General features: G+C 44.5%; 2 protein-coding genes, 1 long non-coding RNA gene and 1 other non-coding gene across 9 annotated transcripts in view; all 4 read left to right on the plus strand.

Moving 5' to 3' along the window:
• Window positions 1–16,575, plus strand: part of grm2a (glutamate receptor, metabotropic 2a) — a 44,862-nt gene extending 28,287 nt beyond the window's left edge. For 2 of the 3 annotated variants that reach the window (XM_086118708.1, XM_086118709.1), the window contains 3 exons: window positions 7,510–8,347; window positions 9,133–10,193; window positions 15,886–16,575. In XM_086118708.1, the coding sequence (XP_085974834.1) occupies window positions 7,510–8,347; window positions 9,133–10,193; window positions 15,886–16,224 (2,238 nt within the window). In that variant the 3' untranslated portion in view covers window positions 16,225–16,575. The remainder of the gene's footprint in view (window positions 1–7,509; window positions 8,348–9,132; window positions 10,194–15,885) is intronic. The other variant, XM_086118710.1, reaches the window with a different exon arrangement.
• On the plus strand, window positions 1,148–4,781 carry LOC147201374 (uncharacterized). 2 transcript variants are annotated; one of them, XR_015101688.1, is made up of 7 exons: window positions 1,148–1,228; window positions 1,607–1,683; window positions 2,062–2,139; window positions 2,519–2,596; window positions 3,076–3,165; window positions 3,425–3,703; window positions 3,810–4,781. It is a non-coding gene; the product is annotated as an uncharacterized LOC147201374 (long non-coding RNA). The 2 variants fall into 2 exon arrangements; XR_015101687.1 differs by having other exon boundaries at window positions 3,425–4,781.
• On the plus strand, window positions 6,605–6,687 carry trnal-uaa (transfer RNA leucine (anticodon UAA)). Its single transcript has one exon. It is a non-coding gene; the product is annotated as a tRNA-Leu (tRNA).
• Window positions 16,576–17,599: 1,024 nt separating the features above from the next.
• Window positions 17,600–26,543, plus strand: LOC147201376 (protein mono-ADP-ribosyltransferase PARP3-like). Of its 3 annotated transcripts, none has more exons than XM_086118113.1 (10): window positions 17,600–17,696; window positions 19,703–19,907; window positions 19,995–20,120; window positions 20,772–20,945; window positions 21,116–21,254; window positions 21,637–21,860; window positions 24,016–24,255; window positions 24,328–24,505; window positions 24,599–24,742; window positions 25,185–26,543. In XM_086118113.1, the coding sequence occupies exons 2-10, from the start codon at window positions 19,722–19,724 to the stop codon at window positions 25,352–25,354; spliced, it is 1,581 nt and encodes a 526-aa protein (XP_085974239.1). In that variant the 5' UTR covers window positions 17,600–17,696; window positions 19,703–19,721; the 3' UTR covers window positions 25,355–26,543. The 3 variants fall into 3 exon arrangements, with proteins under 3 accessions (XP_085974239.1, XP_085974241.1, XP_085974240.1); XM_086118115.1 differs by having other exon boundaries at window positions 19,703–19,871; XM_086118114.1 differs by lacking the exon at window positions 17,600–17,696 and adding an exon at window positions 18,733–18,940.
• Window positions 26,544–27,418: the final 875 nt, after the last annotated feature.

The raw sequence follows: 27,418 nt of genomic DNA on the forward strand, positions 1-27,418 counted from the left end.
TGAAAGACCTGAGTGTGTTTCAGGTGACATGACTTGTCTTAACCTAACTCTGGAGAGCCTGTGTTCGAATGTCCCCATATTGCTGTTCCACAGAACTGAACAGTGTTAATTTTCTACAGTGTGGTATATTAATCCCAAACTCTCCTGTGAGCTATGTTCAATGAGAAATAATGTTTATTCATTTCTTAATTGGTCAGAATGAAGAATGCTGAATATTTTGACACCGTAATGTTATGTTGCAGATACCAAGTGACGGGATCCTGACTGAACCTTCTGGAGACCAAGAAGGGAGTGAGAGATCCGCTTCATCCTTACAACAGGTTACTACGTCTTATCATTATATACCAGTTTTGAGTTTACAGCTTTCTTTGACAAACGCAGGAGAAGTTATAAATCAGAAACGTGGCCTCTCCATGATTTCAGTCGTCATGTCCTCATATTTCTTTAGACCTGAAAAACCTGAGTGTGTTTCAGGTGACATGACTTTTGTCTTAACCTAACTCTGGAGAGGTTGTGTTTGAATGTCCCCATATTGCTGTTCCACAGAGCTGAACAGTGTTAACTTTCTATAGTGTGGTACATTAATCCCAAACTCTCCTGTGAGCAATGTTCAATGAGAAATAATGTTTATTCATTTCTTAACTGGTCAGAATGAAGAATGCTGAATATTTTGACACCGTAATGTTGTTATGTTGCAGATACCAAGTGACGGGATCTAACTGAACCTTCTGGAGACCAAGAAGGGAGTGAGAGATCCACTTCATCCTTACAACAGGTTACTACGTTTTATCATTATATACGAGTTTTGAGTTTACAGCTTTCTTTGACAAACGCAGGAGAAGTTATAAATCAGAAACATGGCCTCTCCATGATTTCAGTCGTCATGTCCTCATATTTCTTTAGACCTGAAAAACCTGAGTGTGTTTCAGGTGACATGACTTTTGTCTTAACCTAACTCTGGAGAGCCTGTGTTCGAATGTCCCCATATTGCTGTTCCACAGAACTGAACGGTGTTAACTTTCTACAGTGTGGTATATTAATCCCAAACCCTCCTGTGAGCGATGTTCAATGAGAAATAATTTTTATTCATTTCTTAATTGGTCAGAATGAAGAATGCTGAATATTTTGACACCGTAATGTTATGTTGCAGATACCAAGTGACGGGATCCTGACTGAACCTTCTGGAGACCAAGAAGGGAGTGAGAGATCCGCTTCATCCTTACAACAGGTTACTACGTCTTATCATTATATACCAGTTTTGAGTTTACAGCTTTCTTTGACAAACGCAGGAGAAGTTATAAATCAGAAACGTGGCCTCTCCATGATTTCAGTCGTCATGTCCTCATATTTCTTTAGACCTGAAAAACCTGAGTGTGTTTCAGGTGACATGACTTTTGTCTTAACCTAACTCTGGAGAGGTTGTGTTTGAATGTCCCCATATTGCTGTTCCACAGAGCTGAACAGTGTTAACTTTCTATAGTGTGGTACATTAATCCCAAACTCTCCTGTGAGCAATGTTCAATGAGAAATAATGTTTATTCATTTCTTAACTGGTCAGAATGAAGAATGCTGAATATTTTGACACCGTAATGTTGTTATGTTGCAGATACCAAGTGACGGGATCTAACTGAACCTTCTGGAGACCAAGAAGGGAGTGAGAGATCCACTTCATCCTTACAACAGGTTACTACGTTTTATCATTATATACGAGTTTTGAGTTTACAGCTTTCTTTGACAAACGCAGGAGAAGTTATAAATCAGAAACATGGCCTCTCCATGATTTCAGTCGTCATGTCCTCATATTTCTTTAGACCTGAAAAACCTGAGTGTGTTTCAGGTGACATGACTTTTGTCTTAACCTAACTCTGGAGAGCCTGTGTTCGAATGTCCCCATATTGCTGTTCCACAGAACTGAACGGTGTTAACTTTCTACAGTGTGGTATATTAATCCCAAACCCTCCTGTGAGCGATGTTCAATGAGAAATAATGTTTATTCATCTCTTAACTGGTCAGAATGAAGAATGCTGAATATTTTGACACCGTAATGTTGTTATGTTGCAGACACCAAGTGACGGGTACCTGACTGAACCTTCTGGAGACCAAGAATGGAATGAGAGATCCACTTCATCCTTACAACAGGTTACTACGTCTTATCATTATATACCAGTTTTGAGTTTACAGCTTTCTTTGACAAACACAGGAGAAGTTATAAATCAGAAACGTGGACTCTCCATGATTTCAGTCGTCATGTCCTCATATTTCTTTAGACCTGAAAAACCTGAGTGTGTTTCAGGTGACATGACTTTTGTCTTAACCTAACTCTGTAGAGCCTGTGTTCGAATGTCCCCATATTGCTGTTACACAGAGCTGAACAGTTTTAACTTTCTATAGTGTGGTATATTAATCCCAAACTCTCCTGTGAGCGATGTTCAATGAAAAACAATGTTTATTCATTTATTAACTAATTAGGATGAATAAATTTGAATATTTCTGACACTGCACTGTTGCTATGTTGCAGACACCAGGTATTCGGATCCTGATGAAACCTTCTGAAGATCAAGAAAGGAGTGGAAGATTCATTTCATCCTTACAACAGGTTTTATTTATCAAATCGTTTCATGATAAAACATTGCGTTTTATCAATATATACCAGTTTTGAGTTTACAGCTTTCTTTGACAAACACAGGAGAAGTTATAAATCAGAAACATGGACTCTCCATGATTTCAGTCGTCATGTCCTCATATTTCTTTAGACCTGAAAAACCTGAGTGTGTTTCAGGTGACATGACTTTTGTCTTAACCTAACTCTGGAGAGGCTGTGTCTGAATGTCCCCATATTGCTGTTCCACAGAGCTGAACAGAGTTAAACTTTCTATAGTGTGGTACGTTATTCCCAAACTCTCCTGTGAGCAATGTTCAATGAGAAATAATGTTTCTTCATTTATTAACTGGTCAGAACGAAGAATGCTGAATATTTTGATGTTGTTTAAATATCATTTTTAAAACATCTAACATTCTGCGTTTACCCTGAAACAAAAGCATTTTGTCCTGTCTGGTTTTTTTTAACCCAACCAGATGAAGTAACCACGAGCGATGACGATTTGAGCAAAGAAACCAATGCTGACCTTAATCAAGAAAAAGCGATTCTCACTTACACAGAAAATGGTAATGTCCTCAAGTTATGACATAAGACAGAGTAAATTGGTGCCTGATAATCTCAGTCTTTATGCACAACTATGTATGAATTAGAAACAATTTACTACAGTATTTGAAAATGGTGTTGAAAGATGCAAAATGTGCAGGTTGAAAACACATTAGGCCTCGACAGCCGAAAGAAAATTGAGAAATTAGGAGACGATTTGGCACATATAAGAAAGCAATGGTGAAAAGCCACATTCAACTATTTTTGTATAATTTTTCAAAGGCTCAAGCTCTGACACTTCTGGGAACCCAAGCCATGCATATGCGCCATCTACATCGGACAACATGGAAGGCACTTCTGCTTCAACCACCTTTGACAACACTGACGACAGTTTTGTCGCAACCCTGGAAAACATTTCTGCTCCAACCCAGTTAGAGAACGTGGACGACACTTCCTTCTCAATCACACGGGACAACAAAAACGGCAAAAATTAACATATCTTAATTGAAGCTGAAGTACTTTTGATGAACAAAAAGTCAAAGTGCTCCAATGAAAAGCAAGGTTAAAGAGCATTTTTTTCAAAATTCTCATTATTTCCTGGAATATCTTATTTTGCATTTTTAACATTTGCAATGCCATTTTTAATAAATAATGCCTTCTTTTACAGGTGGGAATAAGAGACGTACGTGGACAGATGATGAAGTGAAGGCTGTTGAGAGACATATGTTTGATTTCATAACAAGCCATAACGTTCCAGGTAAAACGAGCTGTGAGTCCTGTCTCCACGCAGAGCTAGTAGCTCTGAAAGACAGAGACTGGGTGTCCATCAAAAACTACATCCACAACAGGATAACTGCATTAAAAAGGGAAATGAATAGATAGTCCATTGAAATGCGAGCACGCCTGGGTACATTTCAGTTCAAGTTAACTATAGCAATAGCAATGGTGCATTTAGGGTGGGATGGTCAATTACGGATTTCATATTTGTTGTTGAATACTGTTTCACATTTATTGTTTCATGAGCTTCAAGAGCAAATTGGAAAATCCTTGGAGATGTACGAACATGTAAGGTATACTGTATATCAGGCATGTCCCGATCTGGGCCGGGAGGGCAACTGTCGTGCCTGTTTTCCAGCTCTCGCAGCTGCATCACACCTGATTCAGATGATCAGTTCAACAGTCAGCTCTGATGCAGCATTAGAACATCCTGGGAGAGCTGGAAAACAAAAAGACAGCGGCCCTCGAGGACCGACTTTGGACACCCCTGCTGTATATAAACGTACGTACAATATACAAACTTCTCACAAAAGATAGGCTTATTAGGTTTGAGGTGATATTTCAGAAAAACCCTAAAACATTTGAATTCATCATATTTCAAGAATTTCAATACTTTTTGAAAAGTTGCTTTTGTCTAACAGGTAGCTAAAGAAGAAGTTGCTACACACATGGCACAATATATGGCCACATTTATTAAAAATTCTTCATCACAGTATTCACATTTTGACATAATCTTCTTCAGTTCAAACAACCCTCATCTATTGCACTGCCTTGTGTCATGGAGAGGAGGTGGCATGTTTTCTGTGTTCATAATTTCATATTTGTCAGCAATTAAAAAATAAGAAAGTGGACTGACCACATATTTAACTGTCTCTTCTTCTTCACAGCTTAGTTTTACTGTCTTGTATTATTACCATGAATATCAACGACTGTTTGGCACATTCGCCTCATAGTTCAGCAATTGATAGTTTGAATCTGGGCTTCCTTCCTTTGTAGAGTTCTCCCCGTGCCCGAGCATGACAATTGGACACATGTGCCTAACATATACTGTTGGTATGTAACAGGAGTCAATCTAAAAATTACACACTTTACTCTTAGCTGGTCTTCATAAGTCATATATACTTGAAAATGATGTGTATCTAGGGGGCTCAAAATTCACAAAAACATGAAATGGCAGTGTGTTTGAGGTGACTGTCTCCATAATACACAAAAACCAGTCAATGTCCTCATATGTAGTAGTTTTGTCATAAATCAAAAAAAAATTACGTCCTAGCCAAAATCTGAATAGATGGGTGTCTTCCTGATTTTTTTTCATGGTTACCATATTTTTTTGGAGCCTGTAGGACCACGGGAAAGGCATGTACCCATATGTCGGGTGAACAAACGGACGTCCTGAAAATGCACCAAAACACGTATGTGTGTGTGTGTGTGTGTGTGTGCACTCCATGTAAGAGTTTGTCGAGAACAAGCTCACTGCTGCCACCTGCTTTGCCACCTGTTGAGAAATACGGCCAAAGCTGTTTAAAGAAAATTTCTCCGGAAATGTCATGATTAGGCCTTTACGCATTTTTCAGCTGGCCTGGCTCCTCCACCTCTTTTATGAAATGTGCACTTGTGCATTTCGGCAATCTATATTTTCATTTCAGTTGAAACATCTCGGGTGAGACAGAAATAGACATAAATTGGTTATGATAATGATGGGCGGCAAGAGCAAAATCTGACTCCTGGAGTTTACGTCATTTGTGTGTGTGTGTGTGTGTGTGTGTGTGTGTGTGTGTGTGTGTGTGTGTGTGTGTGTGTGTGTGTGTGTGTGTGTGTGTGTGCGCGTGCGTAGGTGGGTTTGCATTGCCTCCCAACAAATGTTGGGGCCTGGAAATTTCTGCTAGATTGACTCATTTGATATTCATCCCACTGATCCCGCATGAGCAGAAAGATCCCACGTCTCGAGCCAAATGAGGCATCTCACAAAACATGTTCAAAAATGTCCACTCTTTTCTTTCTTTTTTCAGTGGCGACTTCTGTTCCCCAGCTCCGGCCTCAACTTATTTGTAATTTGAACTTCAATTTACATCGATTTGGTTTGTGCAGTTTCTCAGATTCAATTAATGTGTTGGGCCCAATTTGTGTGGCAAAATACCAAAATGGACATTCAATTTGAATTTGGTGCTCTTGCGATGCTGTGGTGATACGTCTGAAATCATAATTGCAGGAATGAGCCACAGCATGAATTCCAACCAGATTTTCTTTTCCTTTAAATCAGTCTGGCTGCCCTTAGGCGTTTAAAGTTGCCTCAAGCAAAAACTAGTCCGTCGCTTCTTTTGCACGTTGTCGTCACTGTCACAGTCCTGACACAAGCTTCAAGTCGGAAAATGCAAACTTTCATTATTGCTTTCTTCTCCTTCAACTCTCCTTCAAATCTTTCTGCCCTCATCCTTTCTTGTCTTTCTTCCCCAGTGTAGCGGCAACTTTTGTGACAGGGTTTGCAATTTCACAACAAATTCTATTCACGACGTCCTGTGTCACTCACTTTGGTTGACAATTAAAAATGTTGTTTTGCGAATCAGACGACACATGAATGACATCTGTTTAATCCAGCGTGTCGACATTTTACCTGTAGCTGCTGGCACCAGCCACAAAAGTTATTTTTTTTGTTGTTGTTGAAGAATTGGATTTGTGCTCATGCCTACCAGGGTGGCCGAGTGGTTAAGACGTTGGACTTAAGATCCAATGGACACATATCCACGTGGGTTCAAATCCCACTCCTGGTAGTACTTTTTCAGTGTCAGGACGTTTTCAATTCGGACTTTGGCTTTGCGACGGGAGTGTCATGATGAAATACGACCTCCCCAAAAAAGGAACTAATTATTGCAGCCACTCGACTGTTCGGATAACCTTGAACAACATCCCAAATTCCCAGGACACGGTTGCAGTTCTGTTCTTGACCTCCCTTTACTCTGAATATCCCAGCATACATCTCGTCTGCTTCTCTGTGCAGCACTAAGAATAGGAGAGCGAAATTCGAATTCGTTATAGATGTGAACAGATGTATAGTTATAGACAATTAAAATGCCTGTCACGGCTCCTCTTCTTTCCTCATGTGTATCAGTCAAGGGTTGAGCACCCAGCTGGGAGCGGAAGAGTTGGAAATTTAGATCAAATATTCAAGCCTTAGATGAAATGCTACTGTTGTTACAAAATGGGAACACATTTCAAATCGAATTCGAACCTATGTTGTGCATCAAGAAGAAGCTCAGGATCCATATCCAGTCACAGCACCTTGTCACGGGCCTTTTTCAGCTGACTTTGGGCAAGAGGCAGAGCAAATCCAGAGCACACCACAACCATTCACTCTCTTCACCTTTTGAGAGTCTTCATTTTAACTTAGCAAGAATGTCTTCCCAGAGGAGAAAAGAAAAACAACAACGGGGGGAACCTGTAAACGCCACACAAAAACCGCTGAGAGTCAAAACTAAAACCTTTGACAGTGAGGTAGACACGCTAGCGGCTAGCAGCTAGCGGCTAGCCACATGCAGCACCGCGCTGTCCCAAACCCCCTTCGTTTGAAGTCCTATCATCTTGTTTTTTTCCAGGTGGCCAACTTGCTGCGACTCTTTCAGATCCCTCAGATCAGTTATGCCTCCACCAGTGCCAAACTCAGTGACAAGACTCGGTATGACTACTTCGCCCGCACCGTACCCCCCGATTTCTTCCAGGCCAAGGCAATGGCAGAAATCCTCCGTTACTTCAACTGGACGTATGTATCGACAGTGGCGTCGGAAGGTGACTACGGCGAGACGGGCATCGACGCCTTTCAGCAGGAGGCTCGAGCCCGCCACATCTGCATCGCCACGTCGGCCAAGGTGAGCCGTTCCATGAGCCGCTGGAGCTATGAGAACGTGATCCGCTCCCTGCAGCAGAAGTCCAACGCCAAGGTGGTCATCCTGTTTACTCGCAGCGAAGATGCCCGCGAGCTTCTGGTGGCGGCCAACCGCATGAACGTCTCTTTCACTTGGGTGGCCAGTGACGGTTGGGGAGCGCAGGAGAGCGTGGTGCGGGGCAGTGAAGCCGTCGCAGATGGAGCCTTCACCATTGAGCTGGCCTCCTATCCCATCCCCCGTTTTAATGACTACTTCACGGCTCTCCATCCGTACAACAACAGCAGGAATCCGTGGTTCAGGGAGTTCTGGGAGAACCAGTTCCAGTGCAGCCTTCACGATTTAAGTTGTGGGAAGCACTCGCTGCGTGAGGCGCCGTTTCAACCTGAGTCCAAGATTATGTTTGTGGTGAACGCAGTGTACGCCATGGCCACTGCGTTACACAACATGAGGCAGGCCTTGTGCCCCAACTCCACCAAGGTCTGCGATGCACTTAAGCCTGGCAATGGCAGGAAATTTTACAGGGACTATATTCTCAAGACCAAGCTGGACGGTGAGTAGTCTGCAATGACCAATATCATATTTTGAAGACAAAAATATTTGATTGTCCTCACTTGACGGTGGTGTGAAAAAAATGCCCCGCCCCCTTCCTGCTTTCAAAAAAACCTTGCAGTTTGTCACACTTAAATATGAACGAGTCTGATGGTAATTAGGTTTGGGTGTGGTCAGTGTACATAAACTGAAAAAATGTGATTAGACACAGTAAATGCAAGATTTAACAAAGGGGAAAGTACTTCAAACCGGGTCAGGTTGCTATGAATATTTTTTTTCATTACTATTTAAAAAAAAAAAAAAAATCTTATATTTTCTACTGCTATATTTGTCCGATCTTGACATTTGTTTGATGATCTGAAACATTAAATGGGTGTAGCTGTGCAAAATAATAATCATTTTAAAGGCGGCAAATACTTTCTTTGTGCCACTGTAGGTGTATTATTATGGTTCTTTACAAAGTTCTATTACAAGCCTGCATTGTAGCTTCATTAAAACACACACACACACACACACACACACACACTAAAGACAACTAGCACCACAGCCCCACCACCATTTTCAAGCATCTTAATCATGAGCCTAATGGTAGTTTTAACATCACACCCCCAGTTGATTTAAAAACTTTGCCTGTCTACAAAGGGCTGCGCCATAGATTGTTCAACACTGAAGCGACAGCCAAGAAGAGGCTATTGAAATGTTGTTGTCGTCATTGTCCAGTGCTCTCTATGATGTATACATTTTACGGCTTTGCATTTTGACATTCTTTCCATTCATTTCCGACAGCGCCGTTTCGTCCACCAGATACAGATAACGTTGTCCGCTTTGACGCTTTCGGGGACAGCTTCGGCCGCTACAACATTTTCCACTACCACAAGGCAGGCGGACGCTACAGCTATCGCAAGGTCGGGTACTGGGCTCAGAGTCTGATCCTGAACACAAGCCTGATCCCCTGGGCTAACGGAGCGCCCACTTCCCAGTGTAGCGACCCCTGCAGGAAGAACGAGGTGAAGAGTATGCAGCCCGGAGACGTGTGCTGCTGGATCTGCATCCCATGCCAGTCTCACCAATACTTGCAGGATGAGTTCACGTGTGCCGACTGCAGCTTTGGACGGTGGCCTCTGGCTAATCTGACAGGTTGCTATGACCTACCTGAGGAGTACATCCGCTGGGAAGATGCCTGGGCCATTGGACCCGTCAGCATTTCCTGCCTGGGGATGATGTGCACTCTATTCGTTATCGGCCTCTTCCTCAAACACAACGAGACCCCCGTGGTGAAAGCCAGCGGACGAGAGCTCTCCTTCATTCTCTTGTTGGGAGTGCTGATGTGCTATACAATGACTTTCATCTACATCGCCAAACCTTCCACGGCGGTTTGCACACTGCGCCGCCTGGGCTTGGGAACCTCCTTCGCCGTGTGCTACTCAGCCCTCCTGACCAAGACCAATCGCATTGCTCGGATCTTCAACGGGGTCAAGGGCGGTGCCCAGCGACCTCGATTTATCAGCCCGGCCTCACAGGTCGCCATCTGCGGAGGTCTGATCTCCTGCCAGCTGGTCGTGGTGGTGGTCTGGCTTCTCATCGAAGCTCCGGGAGTGAGAAAGGAAGTGAGCCCGGAGAAGAGAGATGTCGTCACCCTCAAGTGTAACAGCAAAGACTCCAGCATGCTCATGTCTCTCACCTACAACTGCGTCCTTATCATCCTCTGCACGGTGTACGCCTTCAAGACCCGCAAGTGCCCCGAAAATTTTAACGAAGCCAAGTTCATCGGCTTCACCATGTATACAACCTGCATCATCTGGCTGGCTTTTCAGCCTATTTTCTACGTCACTGCCAGTGACTACAGGGTGAGTTACCACAACGTTCGTCACACGTCGGGATTTTGACTCGCTTCTTGTCACACCATTAATGAAGAAATAATTTGGTAATGTAGCGGGAAAAAATACAGCTCAACGTAAATAATTTCTTTTTTTTTTCACCATTATTTTGGGGGTGGTGGGATTGAGAGATAAACCATAAACAATGGAGATAATGTGGTTGCACAAGTGTGCACACCCTCTTATAACTGGCATTATGGCTAGGTTCAGATTTAATCAATCCCATTTAAATTCATGCTAAATGAGATTTAACGCACACCTGCTACCATTTTGATCCATGCCAAATTAAGTTCTAGTAGGCTTTCACTCACATTTTTTTTTCATTACATCTTAAAGAAAAAGTCACGATCTGCAGGGAGTTTCCTCACCGTCAGAGGGAGCTACTGTTCAAAGTATCAGTCAGGGGAAGCATACAAGAGAATTTCCGAGGCATCAAAAATGTCATGGAACATTGTGAAGACAGTCATGATCAAGAAAATATGGCATGACACTGACATTAATAAGAACTGGACACCCCTCAAAAATGATGAAAAGATCAGAAGAAAATTCATCAGGGAGGCTGCCAAGAGGCAAACACTGACATTGAAGGAGCTGTCAAAAATTTTGGCTGTATATGGCAAACAAGCAGTTCAGCCCGAAGACAGCTGGGATAGGCTCCAGCACGCCCCGCGACTCTTGTGAGGATAAAACGGATCGGAAAATGGATAGATGGATGGATGTATCAGTCCTAGTGGCAACTCTTGTAATGTCAACATCCATCCATCCATCCATCCATCATCTACCGCTTATCCGGGGCCGGGTCGCGGGGGCAACAGCTTTAGCAGGGAAGCCCAGACTTCCCTCTCCCTAGCTACTTCTTCCAGCTCTCCCCGGGGGATCCCGAGACGTTCCCAGGCCAGCTGGGTGACATAGTCTCTCCAGCGTGTCCTGGGTCTTCCTCGGGGTCTCCTCCCGGTGGGACATGCCCGGAACACCTCACCAGGGAGGCGCTCAGGGGGCATCCGAATCAGATGCCCAAGCCACCTCATCTGGCTCCTCTCGATGTGGAGGAGAAGCGGCTCGACTCTGAGCCCCTCCCGGATGACCGAGCTTCTCACCTTATCTCTAAGGGAGAGCCCGGACACCCTGCGGAGAAAACTCATTTCGGCCGCTTGTAGCCGGGATCTCGTTCTTTCGGTCACGACCCATAGCTCGTGACCATAAATGAGGGTTGGAACGTAGATCGACCGGTAAATTGAGAGCTTCGCCCTTTGGCTCAGCTCCTTCTTCACCACGACAGACCGATACAACGTCCGCATCACAGCAGACGCTGCACCGATCCGCCTGTCGATCTCCCGCTCCCTCCTGCCCCCACTCGTGAACAAGACCCCAAGATACTTGAACTCCTCCACTTGGGGCAAGATCTCCTCCCCGACCCGGAGGGGACACTCCACCCTTTTCCGACTGAGGACCATGGTTTCAGATTTGGAGGTGCTGCTCTTCATCCCAACCGCTTCACACTCGGCTGCGAAATGCTCCAGTGAGAGTTGGAGAGCCCTGTTTGAAGGAGCCAACAGCACCACATCATCTGCAAAAAGCAGGGATGCAATACTGAGGCCCCCAAAACGGATCCCCTCAACGCTTTGGCTGCGCCTAGAAATTCTGTCCATAAAGGTTATGAACAGAATCGGCGACAAAGGGCAGCCTTGGCGGAGTCCTACCCCCACTGGAAACGATTCCGACTTACTGCCGGCAATGCGAACCAAACCCTGACATCGGTGGTATAGTGACCGAACAGCCCGTATCAGGGGGTTCGGTACCCCATACCCACGAAGCACCCCCCACAGAACTCCCCGAGGGACACGGTCAAACGCCTTCTCCAAGTCCACAAAACACATGTAGACTGGTTGGGCGAATTCCCACATACCCTCGAGGACCCTGCTAAGGGTGTAGAGCTGGTCCACTGTTCCACGGCCGGGACGAAAACCACACTGCTCCTCCTCAATCTGAGGCTCGACTTCCTGACGGACCCTCCTCTCCAGCACCCCTGAATAGACCTTACCAGGGAGGCTGAGGAGTGTGATCCCTCTGTAGTTGGAACACACCCTCCGGTCCCCCTTTTTAAAAAGAGGGACTACCACCCCGGTCTGCCAATCCAGAGGCACTCTCCCTGTTGACCACGCGATGTTGCAGAGGCGTGTCAACTAGGACAGCCCCACAGCATCCAGAGCCTTGAGGAACTCCGGGCGGATCTCATCCACCCCCGGGGCCTTGCCACCGAGGAGCTTTTTAACCACATCGGTGACTTCAACCACAGAGATAGGAGAGCCCACCTCAGAGTCCCCAGGCTCTGCTTCCTCCAAGGAAGGCGTGTTGGTGGAGTTGAGGAGGTCTTCGAAGTACTCTGCCCACCGATTCACAACGTCCCGAGTCGAAGTCAGCAGCGCCCCATCCCCACTGTACACAGTGTTAGTGGTGCACTGCTTCCCCCTCCTGAGACGTCGGATGGTGGACCAGAATTTCCTCGAAGCCGTCCGGAAGTCGGCTTCCATGGCCTCACCGAACTCTTCCCACGCTCTGGTTTTTGCCTCGGCGACCACCGAAGCTGCGTTCCGCTTGGCCAGTCGATACCCGTCAGCTGCCTCTGGGGTCCCACAGGCCATAAAGGCTCGATAGGACTCCTTCTTCAGCTTGACGGCATCCCTTACTGCTGGTGTCCACCAGCGAGTACGGGGGTTGCCGCCACGACAGGCACCAACCACCTTACGGCCACAACTCAGATTGGCCGCCTCAACAATAGAGGCACGGAACATGGTCCACTCGGGCTCAATGTCCCCCGCCTCCCCCGGAACATGGGAAAAGCTCTGTCGGAGGTGGGAGTTGAAACTCCTTCTGACAGGGGATTCCGCCAGACGCTCCCAACAAACCCTCACAATACGTTTGGGTCTGCCAGGACGGACCGGCATCTTCCCCCACCAGCGGAGCCTACTCACCACCAGGTGGTGATCAGTTGACAGCTCCGCCCCTCTCTTCACCCGAGTGTCCAGAACATGCGGCCGCAAATCCGATGATACAACTACAAAGTCGATCATCGAACTGCGGCCTAGGGTGTCCTGGTGCCAAGTGCACATATGGACACCCTTATGTTTGAACAAGGTGTTCGTTATGGACAATCCGTGGCGAGCACAGAAGTCCAATAACAAAACACCACTCGAGTTCTGATCGGGGGGGCCGTTCCTCCCAATCACGCCCCTCCAGGTCTCACTGTCATTGCCCACGTGAGCATTGAAGTCCCCCAGCAGAACAAGGGAGTCCCCAGCAGGAGTACTCTCCAGCACACCCTCCAAGGACTCCAAAAAGGGTGGGTATGCTGAGCTGCTGTTTGGTGCATATGCACAAACAACAGTCAGGACCCGTCCACCCACCCGAAGGCGGAGGGAGGCAACCCTCTCGTCTACCGGTGTGAACCCCAATGTACAGGCACTGAGCCGGGGGGCAATGAGTATGCCCACACCTGCTCTGCGCCTCTCACCTTGAGCAACTCCAGAGTGGAAGAGAGTCCAACCCCTCTCGAGAGAACTGGTACCAGAACCCAGGCTGTGTGTGGAGGCAAGTCCGACTATATCCAGTCGGAAATTCTCTGCCTCACACACCAGCTCGGGCTCCTTCCCTGCCAGAGAGGTGACATTCCATGTCCCAAGAGCTAGCTTCTGCAGCCGAGGATCGGACCGCCAGGGTCCCCGCCTTTGGCTGCCGCCCAGCTCACATTGCACCCGACCCCTTTGGCCCCTCTCATGGGTGGTGAGCCCATGGGAATAATGTCAACATATCCCCTCCCAAACATTGAATCAGATAAGACAACTTTTATTTGTCTCACAATGGAGAAATTCCCAATTCACAGAAGCAAAATTATGAAAGGGAGAAAGTACAAGACAAAAAGTATATAAATAAATATAAATATGAGCATATTAAAATGGGTGAGCGGGGGTGAGTCCAGGTTTTCAGGTCTGTCTATTCAATAGCCTGACAGCAGTTGGCTATTTTCAGGAACGAGCGGCGGTACCTCTCCTTCTTGCAGCGCAGGGGTATCAGTCTCTGGCTGAAGGAGCTGCCCAGTGCTGTCGGGGTGGCCTGGGGGGGGGTGGGAGGGTCTGTCCATCATAGCTGTTAGCTTAGCTAGCATCCTCCTGTTGCCCAGCGTCATATAAACCAAATCGATAGACTGTCAGAGAAATGAGTGACCGAAGTTGTCGGGATATTTGCCCCTGGGATCCGAAAACATTGCGGCATCAGAGAGGGAGATGGAGACAGTGGACTCCCCTGACACAATTTCCTCCGCGGAAACGAAGAGGAGACAGGCAGGACCACGTGGGCAGAAAGGGAACGGGATGTCCCAGTGTGTCCCTGCACATTGCTGTGTGGAATGGACTGTGAAAGACAAGAATGCTGAGTCCCAGCTGTGCCCTCTGTCCTGGGACTATGCGAGATGCTCAGATGAAGCCTCTGTGCTGCCCCTGATGGCAATGAGGGGAATTGGCAGCCAGAATGGGCTCATCAGACACACAAAGAACTCTCCTTTGACCAATAAATAATAAGTGAAGCGTAGGGTCAGTTGTATTCAAACGTTACTCGTGTTTCGTGAGTTGAATACCACTTCTCACGTTGTTGTCACACCCTGATGCAAATCTCCAGCGAGGGGAAAAAATTGGAGTGTGGTCTGTCATGAAATGTGAACATAAATTAAATGCAATGCACTGAGCCGTGAATAGCTCATATGATTATCATATGAAATATTGAAGCTGTTCTCTGCGCCCTGAGGGAGAAAGGTCTCCCCTCGTATGCCAGGCCTGGACATCTCATCTTGGCAGCAAACACGACTGATTAAACACCCACAGTCACAGACAGCGCCTCCATGAACGCACTGAGGGTTGACGGGAAGGACAGAGGCGCAACCTCGGACAGATTACAGAACCTTGTGCTTAGAAATGCAGCGTCGAGCAGGCTCAACCAATGTAATAATTTTTTTGTGCTACAAATAGAGGGGGGGGGGATCCTGCATAATCCTCAATTTTTGTTTCGGCAAGCCAAAATGGATCAGTAAAAATATAAAGAAGTTAAAAATCAAGACCTGCTAATGACAATTGGGGACGTAGCACGTGGCGGATTTATTTTGAGCTCCAGTTTGACAAAGCCAAAACCACCTACACACTCGTAAATGAAATTCAAAGTTCATACCAGCCCTACAGACGGGCTTGCTGGTTTATCTAAAAAAACTTTTTAATAACCAGACAGAAAAAAAAGCGCAGTGAAAAAAAGTCAATATACTTCCTGAAGACATGATTTATACTGAGCACAGACAGCAGTGCTGCTTTTTTTGAAATAAAATCAACCTTTCATAGGTGTGCTCCACATGTTGTTCTTTATCCTCCAGCAGGAGACATCTCGAAAAGAACGTTCCTGCAAATGTGGATTCCCTGTGCTCTCCTCTTCCTACGCAATGCTTGTGAATTATTAAAGTCACTGAAAACCTTTCCGTGAAAAGTAATTCCAATGCTTTTCAGTATGTAGACTGTAATAAGGGTGTCAAAATGACTGCCCACAGATGAGTGATAATACATTATTCTGTGTTTTATGGGTCTGTAGTGTTTGTCAGACCTTAATAGATTTGCCCGTGTGTTTCCAGGTGCAGACCACTACTATGTGCATCTCGGTCAGTCTGAGCGGGTCGGTTGTCCTGGGTTGCCTCTTTGCTCCGAAAGTCCACATCATTCTGTTCCAGCCACAGAAGAATGTCAGCACTCTTCGGGTGGCCACCACCCGCTTCAGCGTCACCACTGGCCCGGGCTCCAGTTTCTCTCAAGGTACGTGGCACACTTGTTGGCAGAGAGGACAGACTAGCCATGTGTCAACGTACATATCTATACTTCTGCATGCCTTTTTTTTTGCAGCATCAGCGTCCAACGTCGTTCCAACGGTGTGTAACGGGCGAGAGGTGGTGGACTCCACGACGTCTTCCTTGTGAAGATGAGCTGAGTAACTCTGCCAAGCGTTGTAAACACAAATATATAACCACTAGTCCTCAAACAGGTGTCTGAGATATTTAAGAGGACAGTTGTCCTGACTTTGTTGTCCTCAAAGTGCTGTGAGTACAATGTCCCGATTCTTTTCTTCTGTTTTGAATTCAAATAAATGACCAAGTGAAATCATGCCAATAAAGGTTACATGGAGTCTTGCCCACGTTTTTACTGCAACAATGATCGTGAATCTGTTAAATGTATTATATACGGGATGTTTTTCATGTATATTTCTGGTGAAAAGTTTGTGCTTTCTTGTAATTTATGTAAATAAAATGTGTTTTTTTTTATTAATATGGTACGAGAATTCACTTGTGTTTTATTTGGATAAACCATGCACAATGTTTCTGTTCTGTGTGTGTGTGCACGTGTGCATGTGTGTTTGTGTTTTAGTTCATTTTGAACACAGCCACATCCCAGTTATAAGAGGGTGCGCATTATTTTTGCGAAACTCATTACTCATATGGGTTGTTTTTACTTCCCCTGTCCAAATTATTTGTTTTCACTGGATTAATACAGTTCACGTTAATGGTGGAAGAAGTTGAGAAATTATTTAAAACTGTATTTGTTTTATACATATATACCACAAAAACCTGGTATTTGTAAAGGGCTGTGTAGACTTTATACTTAATCCACTGTAAAAATCTGACTATAATTACTATGATAGGACCTGGACTACAGCACTGGTGACAAGATGGTTTCCCGTGATATATCTTCTACCAAAGCATTCAAATCAAATGGAGATTTGGCTAAAATTCAGCAGTGATTATAAATCATCCACCAGAAGATGCTACGAGATTACAGCTTCATTCTACAGCCACTTAAATCACAATACAAACACACAATGTCATCCTGTACTGGGGTACAGCAGCACCATTCAGTCCTGGGTAAAATAACGCCCGGCAGTCGTGATTTAACACTGCCATCTTGTGTTCAATTTGTTTTAATACGCTAATATGGGTGTCAATTTGAGGGGATGGCCTTGTAAAACGTCATTATTTTTCAAGATGTTAAGGGCCACAACTAAAATATGGGCATTATAGAAACAAATATCGGCGACGAAAGTTCATTTCTAATAAAAAATACAAGCGTTTTAGCAAATAAAATGTAGCAAAACATTGGGTCCATATTTATGTTGAGGTCAAACCGTGAGATGAAGATTCATCTGACTGGAATCATAAATTATTTATCGCAAACTCAAGTTCGAGTTTAATGTGTTTAAATGTTTTCTAATGTAGAGGACACTCCCCCAGTTGCTCGCTAGATGGCGGTGCAGGCAGACATTTTGGCTGATTCCCGTCACTGACACCAGCATGGAGGAAGAAAGCCTGAAAGTCCAGCTCCGCCTCTTCCTGACACACCAACACAAGGAAAATTTACCGAAATTCCGATGTCAGACCTTCAAGATTGTGCAGTGACTGTGAGTTGCTTGTTTTTTTTATGTGTGTGTGTGTGTCATAGTGATGTTAGAGGTGATATTGTTTGGTCCCAGTGGCCCTTGTACATGCCATCCTGTAGACTTGGGCCCCCTGTCTCCTTATCTTAAGCCAACAGTCTCAAACTTGGGCCTTAAACTGGACAGTGATTTCAAACTTGATCGGCAAATTGGTGGCGTTGTTAAATCCAGCTTCTTTCACCTTAGACAGCTGGCCAAAATAAAACCTCTCCTCTCACATGAACACTTTGAGACAGTAATTCATGCCTTTGTCACATCCCGGCTCGATTACTGCAATGCCCTTTACTTTGGAGTCAGCCAGTCCTCCATTAAGCGCCTTGAGCTGGTCCAGAATGCCGCTGCTCGCCTCTTGACTGGTACTCGTAAGAGGGAGCACACAACTCCTACTCTGGCATCCCTTCACTGGTTCCCCATTCATTTTAGAGTTATTTTCAAGATCCTCTTATTTGTTTTCAAATCTCTGAATAATCTCGCGCCACCTTACCTCTCTGAGCTCATCCACCCCTACACACCTGCCCGGCGCCTCAGGTCTGCGGACCAGACCTTATTAGAAGTACCAAGAACTAAACTGAGGCTCAGAAGGGATCGAGCCTTTTCTGTTGCTGGTCCCTCTCTCTGGAATGACCTCCCACTGAACATTCGGCAAGCCTCCTCGCTGCCCATCTTCAAAACCTTCCTCAAAAACTCACTTGTATTCTTTGGCATACGACTCAGCATGACTTTGATTTGTTCTTGGTTTTACTGTTTGGTGCTTTCTACCGTCTTTATTACCGATTTGTCTTACTGTTTATTGTGCATGTTATATTGCTCCGTGTACAGCACTTTGTATGCAGCGATGGCTGTTTGAAAGTGCTTTATAAATACAGTTGACTTGACTTGACTTGTCGTTTGCGAACGAACCGGCTCTTTGACGTGAACGACGGGAGGCGGCTCCTAATAGGGAGCCACTCATAATAGGAGCCGACTTTTTTTTTCTCCTGTGTTTTTTTCCCCCCTATTCGGTTAAAGCCGCACGTGATTGGTCGAGATCTGTGGTAGAAGAGGGAGGGCAGCGTTACACACAAGCTGCATTGAATAGAATGGGGAGGAGTTACAGACACACAGCAGCAGCAGCACACTGTGAGCAGCACACGAACAGGAGAGACAGGGAGATGAGAGAGAGCTCAATAGCACTACAGAGAAAAAACAACACGGTGTAAAGTGGAAAGGTGAGAAAATGGATTGGAAACGCAGTGAAATTTTATTTGGACTCATTTCAACTGAATTGATAGTTCAAAGGCAGCGTGTAGACTGTGCAAGGTTAAAATATCCAATGTTAAATTTTAATTTATAATTTGTTGTGTGGTCATCAAAGCTTACGTATGTTGTTTTACTGTAAATAGTTAAAAGCGTATAAATATACACAATCAGAGATTGGAACTTTTTGTTGACCTTGTTTTGAGATGGGTCTTTGTTTTTGTACTTTGTAATTTATTTTTTGTAGCACTCCATGTTGAGTATGTTCAGAAGAATATAAATAAAGCCATATAAATAATGAATATTTCATATACTGTATATTTTTTACATTAGTAATTCATTTTACACAACATTTTGCATTATTTTTGGTTTGAAATTAATTTAAGCAACAAAAAAAAACTCAGGAGCCATTTGGGAGCCGAAAGAGCCGCCGGCTCTTTTTAGTGAGCTAAGCCAAAAGAACCGGCTCTCTAAAAAGAGACGGAATTCCCATCACGAGTGTGTGAAATCTCTAACAACACGCCTTTATTTGCGTGTGACAAAAGGCGTGTTCGGAACATTTTCATGGCGATGCAGATTCGTTTTGAAACAGTGTTATTTCCACACATATTTCGCTCATTACCATAGGGACAATAAAAGAAAAATATCTCGTTGCACGTTACACACACTGTGACTGAACATGTCCGGACATCGCGGCTTCTTTAGCAACATAGCAGCTGTGTTTGTCCACTCAGCTACTCAAAGAGTATCATCATGGCACCAAAGAGACGGTCTGCTTCTGCTACCAAAGCGGGCGGCAAGAAGATCAAGGCAGAACCCGAACTACCGAAGCCCAAAGATGTATTCACCTCGACCAAAGAGGCTCTTCTGGCTGCAGGGCCACAAACCAAAGGAAAGAAGAAGGTGGACAAACACTGCTCACTGTCAAGCAAAGGAGAGGTTAACCACTCATGTCCAGGCCCAGTCAGTCGTTAAGATGCAGTCATAACCAAGTAACAAATACTGTACTCTATTGTTTTCCTCCAGGTGCACGAAGACTATGACTGCATGCTCAATCATACGAATATTGGAGACAACAATAATAGGTTTTATGTTATTCAAGTCATTAAAGCTGTCAATAAGTACTATTCATGGAACAGATGGGGCAGAGTGGTAAGTTACGTGAATGTAGACGCGCTCGTTCAGGGGTGCCTGAGTCCGGTCTTCGAGAGCCCCAATCCAGACTGTTTTCGATGTCTCCCCCTCTGCAAAGCTTGTTGATGTACTGATCATTTTAATCATCTAAAACAGGCTGGATAGGGGCTTTTGAGGACGATTTGGGCACCCCAGCTGCCAACGTTTGCGAGGTTGTGGTGGAGCCCAAAAAGCAGGCAGGAGGAAGGAGCAGGGTGAACTTGACGAATTGTATTTAATAAAACACAGAGAAAACTCAATCCAAAACAAAGTAATAATAACAAAAACGAATCCAAAGTATCAAACAAAACCATGACTGAAGCTCAAAAGACTAGAACAGAAACATGACTGAAACAAACATGACAGTGGCAAACTAACGGCAACAAACAATGAGCTGACAATGTGTAGTCGGCTGTGAGTCCTTTTATAGCCACTAATTACCTAATGACAAACGGGTGTGGAGCTGCAGGGAAAAGCCCCACAGTGCCACCTGTTGGTAACAAACTGAAACATGACACCTGCATTAGATAGGTACTGCTGAGCTATAATGGAAAATCATCAAATTGCATTTTTTTAGCTGATCACTTGATATAGCAATTGATACCCGATTCCTTTTTCATCCAACTTCAGGGTGAGGTTGGTCAATCCAAACTGAATACGTTTTCAGACGTTGAGAGTGCCGTGAAGGACTTCGAAAAAACGTTTGAGGACAACACCAAGAACAACTGGAGTGATCGCATGAATTTTGTGTCTCACTCTGGGAAGTACACTTTGATTGAGGTGGATGGAGAACAGGATGCAGAGGTCAAGTTAATGTTTTTTGTTTTGATTTTTCAAGATCCAAGGTGGGCTGACAATGAAACATGGAAACTTGATGTCACGGAGCCCTGACAATGACCTTCTCTGAAACATTTTTAAACCGCATCGATTATCAGCAAAATCTGACTGTTGTCCCCCCCCCCCCCATTTGTTAGGTGAACAGTGTTGATGGAACGGCTGTCAAGGTCACTAAAAACGTCCTACCTTGCACCCTGGACGAAGCTACACAGGCGCTCATCCAGCTCATTTTCAGCAATGATATGTTCAAGGAGGCAATGGAATGTATGAACTTAGGTGGGTGTGACTCAGTGCCTTTTCAGCATGGACTGGTTCAGGCACTCTAATCGTTTCTCAAAGTAGACACATGAGTGAGCCACTCAGTGAAACATTTCTATGACTGACCTTACAAACTGCAAAGCCTGATTTTACCTCCCGCCTATCTTCCATTTTTTGCCAACCTTTCACAGCTTCCTTTTTTTTTTTAAGTCTTGTCCCCACAGCAAGGTTTCGTGAAAGTTGGACTGGTAGAAAGTCCAACAGAAATAGAACATTTGCAATTGAATCGAAAAAAGGATTGTTTGTCATTTGCAAGTTTTGGAATGCCACAACGTTTTAGAACAGGGCAATGCAAACTTGAAATCATTTCAACGTGTGGACTTTGTGTTTGTTGAGATAGACGTCAAGAAGATGCCTTTGGGTAAGCTCAGCAAGTTGCAAATTGCAAAGGGCTTTGAGGTGCTGGAAGAAATTGAAGCAGTCTTGACTCAAAAGAGCAGGAGGCCACGTCTTGAAGAACTTTCCTCCAAGTTTTTTACAACTATCCCACATAACTTCGGTCACACCAGACCACCAACCATTGACAACATTGACATTGTGGACAAAAAGAAAGAGCTGCTGATGGTAAATTTTTCTTTCTTTATTAAAACCGTATTTTCTGCACTAAAAGGCGCACCTAAAAGCCTTCCATTTTCTTACAAGCTCACAGTGCGCCTTAAAATCCGATGCGCCTTGTGTATGCCTATTCGGTACTATGTCGAGCCCCAAAATGGCTCCTTGCTAGAGACAAGCTTACAACACAGAGTTCAAACTTAAGGCGATCGGTTTCGCAGTTCAACACGGAAATAGAGCAGCGGCAAGAGAGTTCAACGTTAATGAGTCAATGTTATAACTTGCTGTTGGTTAAGTGAACCGTGTCGCTGCTTTATTAAATAAGTTTCACTGACATCTGATCGTTCTGTTGGCTTTTCGTAGAGCGTAGCTCCATCTAGTGCAGGGGTCGGCAACCCAAAATGTTGAAAGAGCCACATTGGACCAAAATAAACAAAAAACAAATATGTCTGGAGCCGCAAAAAAAAAAAAAAAAGCCTTATAATGAAGGCAACACATGCTGTATATATCTATATGAGCTATAATAGCCTGCCATCAACATGACTAAGTTGGCTACAAATACACAACGAGCATTCATTATTGAAAGTTTTTTTCTCCCCTGCAGTTCATCCTGTAGAGGAGGGGGCCCCAAACGTTGTTGACGGGTCTACTTTTCGAACAACCAACCTTCCGCGATCGATCCGTTGTCGCATACGCGCACACACTTACACACGCATGCCGTAATTAGCAACAGCCAGAACGGCCACTGAGATGAATGAGGCACGGGACGCACTTTCGCAGCGTGCTAACTATTGTAGTTCACGTGTCCCGTTTAAAACTGCTTCTCTTGGCCGCCCAGATTTCCATTCTTAGCAAGTACCCTTTGTGAATTGTACATGAAAGAAGCTGTTTTTTTTTTTTTGTTTTTTTTAAACAACAGCCCCCTGACTGACATCCCGCCCTGCTAATAGAAACGTGTGTACCGTTTAAGACTGCTTCTCTTGGCCGCCCAGATTCCCATTCTTATCATCTGAAGGAACTGTTTTATTTTGTTTTTTAAACAACAGCCCTATGACTGACATCCCGCCCTGCTCATTGAAACGTGTGTCGCAGGCTATGACACAAATATTCGTTGACGAAATGTTGACATTTAATATTTATTCGACACATTTTACAGCATCAGAAAACGTTAATAATGATTGTGTGATGAACATAGAGAGGGGACAAGCCAGGTTGAGGAGTCAGTCTGAGTGTGGAGCGCATGGGCGTGAGTTGGGGCCAGCAGCAGCTCCTGTGAATGTGTTTTAATTGCTGCCTCCTTTTGTTTATGCAACAGCGAACAGACTGCCATCGGCGACTGCGTGCACCTTTGACCACATTGAAGGGCATGACAATATTAAAACAAAAAAATCTATTTCCCTCCCATCTTTTTCCATTTTCAGCCAATTTTGGAAAAGCTCTAGGGATCCACGAGGGGGTGCTGAAGAGCCACATGCGGCTCGCGAGCCGCGTGTTGCCGATGCCTGATCTCGTGGATGCATTGTAGATCAGAATCAGAATCAGAATCAGAATCATCTTTATTGGCCAAGTATGTAGAACACACAAGGAATTTGTCTCCGGTATAACACGCTGCATTAGTATCATCGTAAACAACAAATCATTGAACCATTTTAGAGTAACCAGTAGCAGTATTTGTAGTACAAGAAGAGTGACTACATCAGTGACTGTTTAAGGAGTTAATGGCTAGAGGGAAGAAGCTGTTTAAGTGTCTACTGGATTTGGTGCGCATGGATCTGTAGCGTCTGCCTGAGGGGAGTAGCTGGAAAAGGTGGTGGGCAGGGTGCGGGGGATCCAGGAGGATTTTCCGTGCCCTTGTCTTGATTCTTGCAGTGTGCAAGTCCTCAAGAGTGGGTAGGGCGGTGCCAACGATTTTTTCCGCCGTCCTAACTGTCCGTTGAAGTCGGATTTTGTCCTTTTTTGTGGCGGCCCCAAACCAAACCGTGATGGAAGAACACAGGATGCGTCCAATCTATTTAAAAAAAATACAAAATAGGCCATTCATTGAAGGTACGCCTCATAATCCAGTGCGCCTTTTAGTGTGGAAAATACGGTATTATCTTTTAAAAAATATCTAGCGGCTCGTCTTTCAGATGATTTTCCCCCGCTGAATTGTCGAATGCTCCTGTAGGTGCTGGCTGATATTGAGCTCGCCCAGACTCTGAAATCAGAGACAGAGAAGGCACAGAAAGAGATGATAGAGACTGTCCCCGACCCGCTTGACCAGGACTACAATTCTCTCAAGTGCAAACTCTCTCTGTTGGAGAAAAGGTCAAAAATGTTCAAGATAATAAACACATACCTAAAGAAAACCCAGGGCCCTCTGAGGCCCAAAATTGTCAACGTATGGGAAGTCGACAGACACACTGAGGTAGGATCTTGGCTGTAGTTTGCTCTTTATATAAAGGAATGACGGTAAGAGTTAATCACTGCACAATTGCAGGGGGCTCGATTTCAACGGCATGACAACCTGAAGAACCGCCGTCTGCTGTGGCATGGCACTAACATCGCCGTCGTGGCTGCTATACTGAAGAGCGGCCTGAGGATAATGCCCCATTCTGGGGGCCGTGTCGGTCGCGGTATCTATTTTGCATCGGAAAACTACAAGTCTGCACGTTACAGTAAGGCCAAATAAATACGGACTAGTCACACATCTGAAATGGTGGTAACAATGACCAAATTTAAAAAAAAAAGGCTTTCATTCTCATTTTTAGTGCGCACGTCGAAAAGTACCGGCGTGATGTTTTTGAGTGAAGTGGCCCTCGGCAGAGAACACACCATCACCAGAGACAACTCTTCTTTGACAAAGGCACCTGCTAGATGCAATTCTGTAGTTGCACAAGGTCAAGTGGAACCAGGTACTTCTCAAGTTTGATCACGCCTGTGTTGTGGCAGCTCGTGGTTGAATGACTTCAAATAGTTTGTAGTGGATGCTCAAGTCATGAATGTCGACGCTGTGAGATTTCACAAAAATGGTCCATTTATGATTAGGGAATTGTACGCTCATACACTTAGAGTAAATTATGCCGCGTGCGGGCAAATACAAACTCGACGCCAAAACGAACATCAACTTTGGATTTTTTATTTGCCTTTATTGTCTTGAAGTAACTACACCTCGGCCGTTTGCGTTTGTAAGTCTTTTATCCCAAAACATGTTTCTATTCTAATTCCGAAATTGAATCTTTCATATTGTTGTGAAATCTCTCAAATGTGTACAATCCTGGTACATCCATGAGGAATAATAATATTTAATTCAACCCCAAAACTCACTCATTTCTATCAAGCGATTTGTGTTTTCAGATCCGTCCAAAGACATCTTCATCACCCTGGAGGGCAAGGAGGTGGCCGTCCCACAGGGTAAGCCTATCACGCAGTCTCAGTACTCTGAGAGCTGCTTCGGCAACAGCGAATATCTCATCTACAAAGAGAGTCAGTGTCGCCTGCGCTACCTGCTTGAGCTGAAAATGTAACGGCAGGGAAAGGCATTTCTCTAAAAACAGGTGTGCCACGCTATGTCGGGCTTTGCTTTTTTTTGTTTCCTCTCTCACAATTTTCTTTGTTCGCACCTTCCGTGCTGTTAATCTACACATAATGAGTGTGAAGGATTGCACTTTAATACTCAGACATGCACTCGCTCCATTGATGAATCCTTTGCTTGATGAAACATAGAAGTATGAATCGTACCTTGTTTTGCCTCTCGGTTAATGAATGACGCAGGTGTACTTAATGTTATGGCTGGTGACTGCAGGTCATCGTGATCGACACTTTAAATTATCGAGTGATATTCGCTTATGTTTTCTAATGCATTGCTTGATGTGCATTCTGCCTGTGAAGCATTTCTGACTGGCAATCTTGTAAATGTGCTCAATTATTCTATAGATTAGAATAATTAAATTCTTCTGTCATTATATAATTAAGTGTTGACTGGAGGACTCGGTAGAAAGTGCAATTTTACTACTAATCATAAAGCACTGTCAATATTTTTGAGCTGCTAAAAAAAATACAAATAAATGCCCGGGAAGTTCTTCTGTTCTGCAAAGCAATATCGAAGTTGGAAATAGATGCCTATCCTTGATACGGTGGAACCTACAAAGTTGAACACCCCCCAAATGTGATTAGAAATTGGAGTTCAAACCAAATTTTCTGCTAGAATTAAGTTCTATCTTCTTACGCGTATACATAAATGTATTTCACCAAAAATATGCTCATGTAAATAGCATGTAGCTGGAAGTATGGCTAATGACTTGAGAATGGCCAGAGAAGCTTGCCAAATTTTTCGCTACCCATTAGATTCCAGTTTGTGTTGTCTAGCGTCGTCAGTAGTTTTATTTCAATTGTTATAATTTGCTAGTATGAGAGTGAAGAATGTCCCAATGCTGAATAAAGCGTGATCGTGTGAAGTTCCTAATCGTTTGGAATGGCAGGCAGTTCGAGCCTGGATGGAATGAATTCACTTTAGATAATTTCCCATGGGAAACAATGTTTTGATACTGGTTTTGGTCAACCAGTGTCACAGAACGGATTGTGTTCGACTTTGCAGGTTACTGCAGCACCATGTGGTGTTCGTAGAATGACCAATTACGCTGTGATGTGATTTGCACTATATGCTAGAACCAATAAATGTGGCGGATGCTGGTCTGTCAAAGATGGAAAGCTCAATTTTGGCCGACATCATCAAATGTGTCCGTTTATTTATACGTGAATTCTACTCTTTGTTCCTTTTCAAGAAAATGATCTGTGACCCTGTCATACCAACAACGCGTCTTTTCCAGGGACTTAATTATTGTCCTACAACTACAGGAACTACGATAAAACCCACCAGAAATAAAATATTAAATTGTCGCTAGTTGTTTACAACAAAGAGTGTCGCTAAAATGATTAGGAGAAGTTTGCAGTCAACTCAGAACAGAATGCGAATTGAAAAATTGCTCATACGGATGCCGACACTAAAAAGTCGTGATTGGCTCATTTCGATGTCAATCAAACTGGCACACAGGCTCAGACAGATCATCCAATCTGATGCAGAAAAGCCTGGCGTCCGGTACCCTCCCACTGACATCCGGTCCCAAAGACGCCGAGCGTCCGTGGGCGGGACAAAAAACACTTGTATCCAATGACTCGTCTCCGTTCAACGCATTGGGACAACCTACCCTGAACTCTCGAGACGCTCGGCGTCCGGGCAGTAGACGCTCTGCGGATGCTCCGCGTCCACCATTTAAAGCACAGCGAAGCTGTGGAATGAATGAGAAGGGAGTCGCGTCGTACCAGCAAGAAGAAGCTGATTCGGAACAAAAGTTGAGCACGTTGTAGCACATATTTAGTTAATGACATGTACACAATGAAATTTACATTCATGTATTTGATCACTTATTCTTTGACATTTTAGGGGAAGCCGAGCTTTCCTTGCAGTCCGAGAACAATCGCCACTGGTCTCTTAACTACTGCTTGTGATTCGTTTGTATTCTTACGTCATGACTATCAATGAGAGATGGATATGAAATGCAATTGATGCATCGTCACAAAGAGCAAGCCAT

This window comes from Hippocampus guttulatus, chromosome 8 (genome assembly GCF_054856545.1).
Source record: "Hippocampus guttulatus isolate MCC_2025c chromosome 8, RoL_Hgut_1.0, whole genome shotgun sequence".
NCBI lineage: Eukaryota > Metazoa > Chordata > Actinopteri > Syngnathiformes > Syngnathidae > Hippocampus > Hippocampus guttulatus.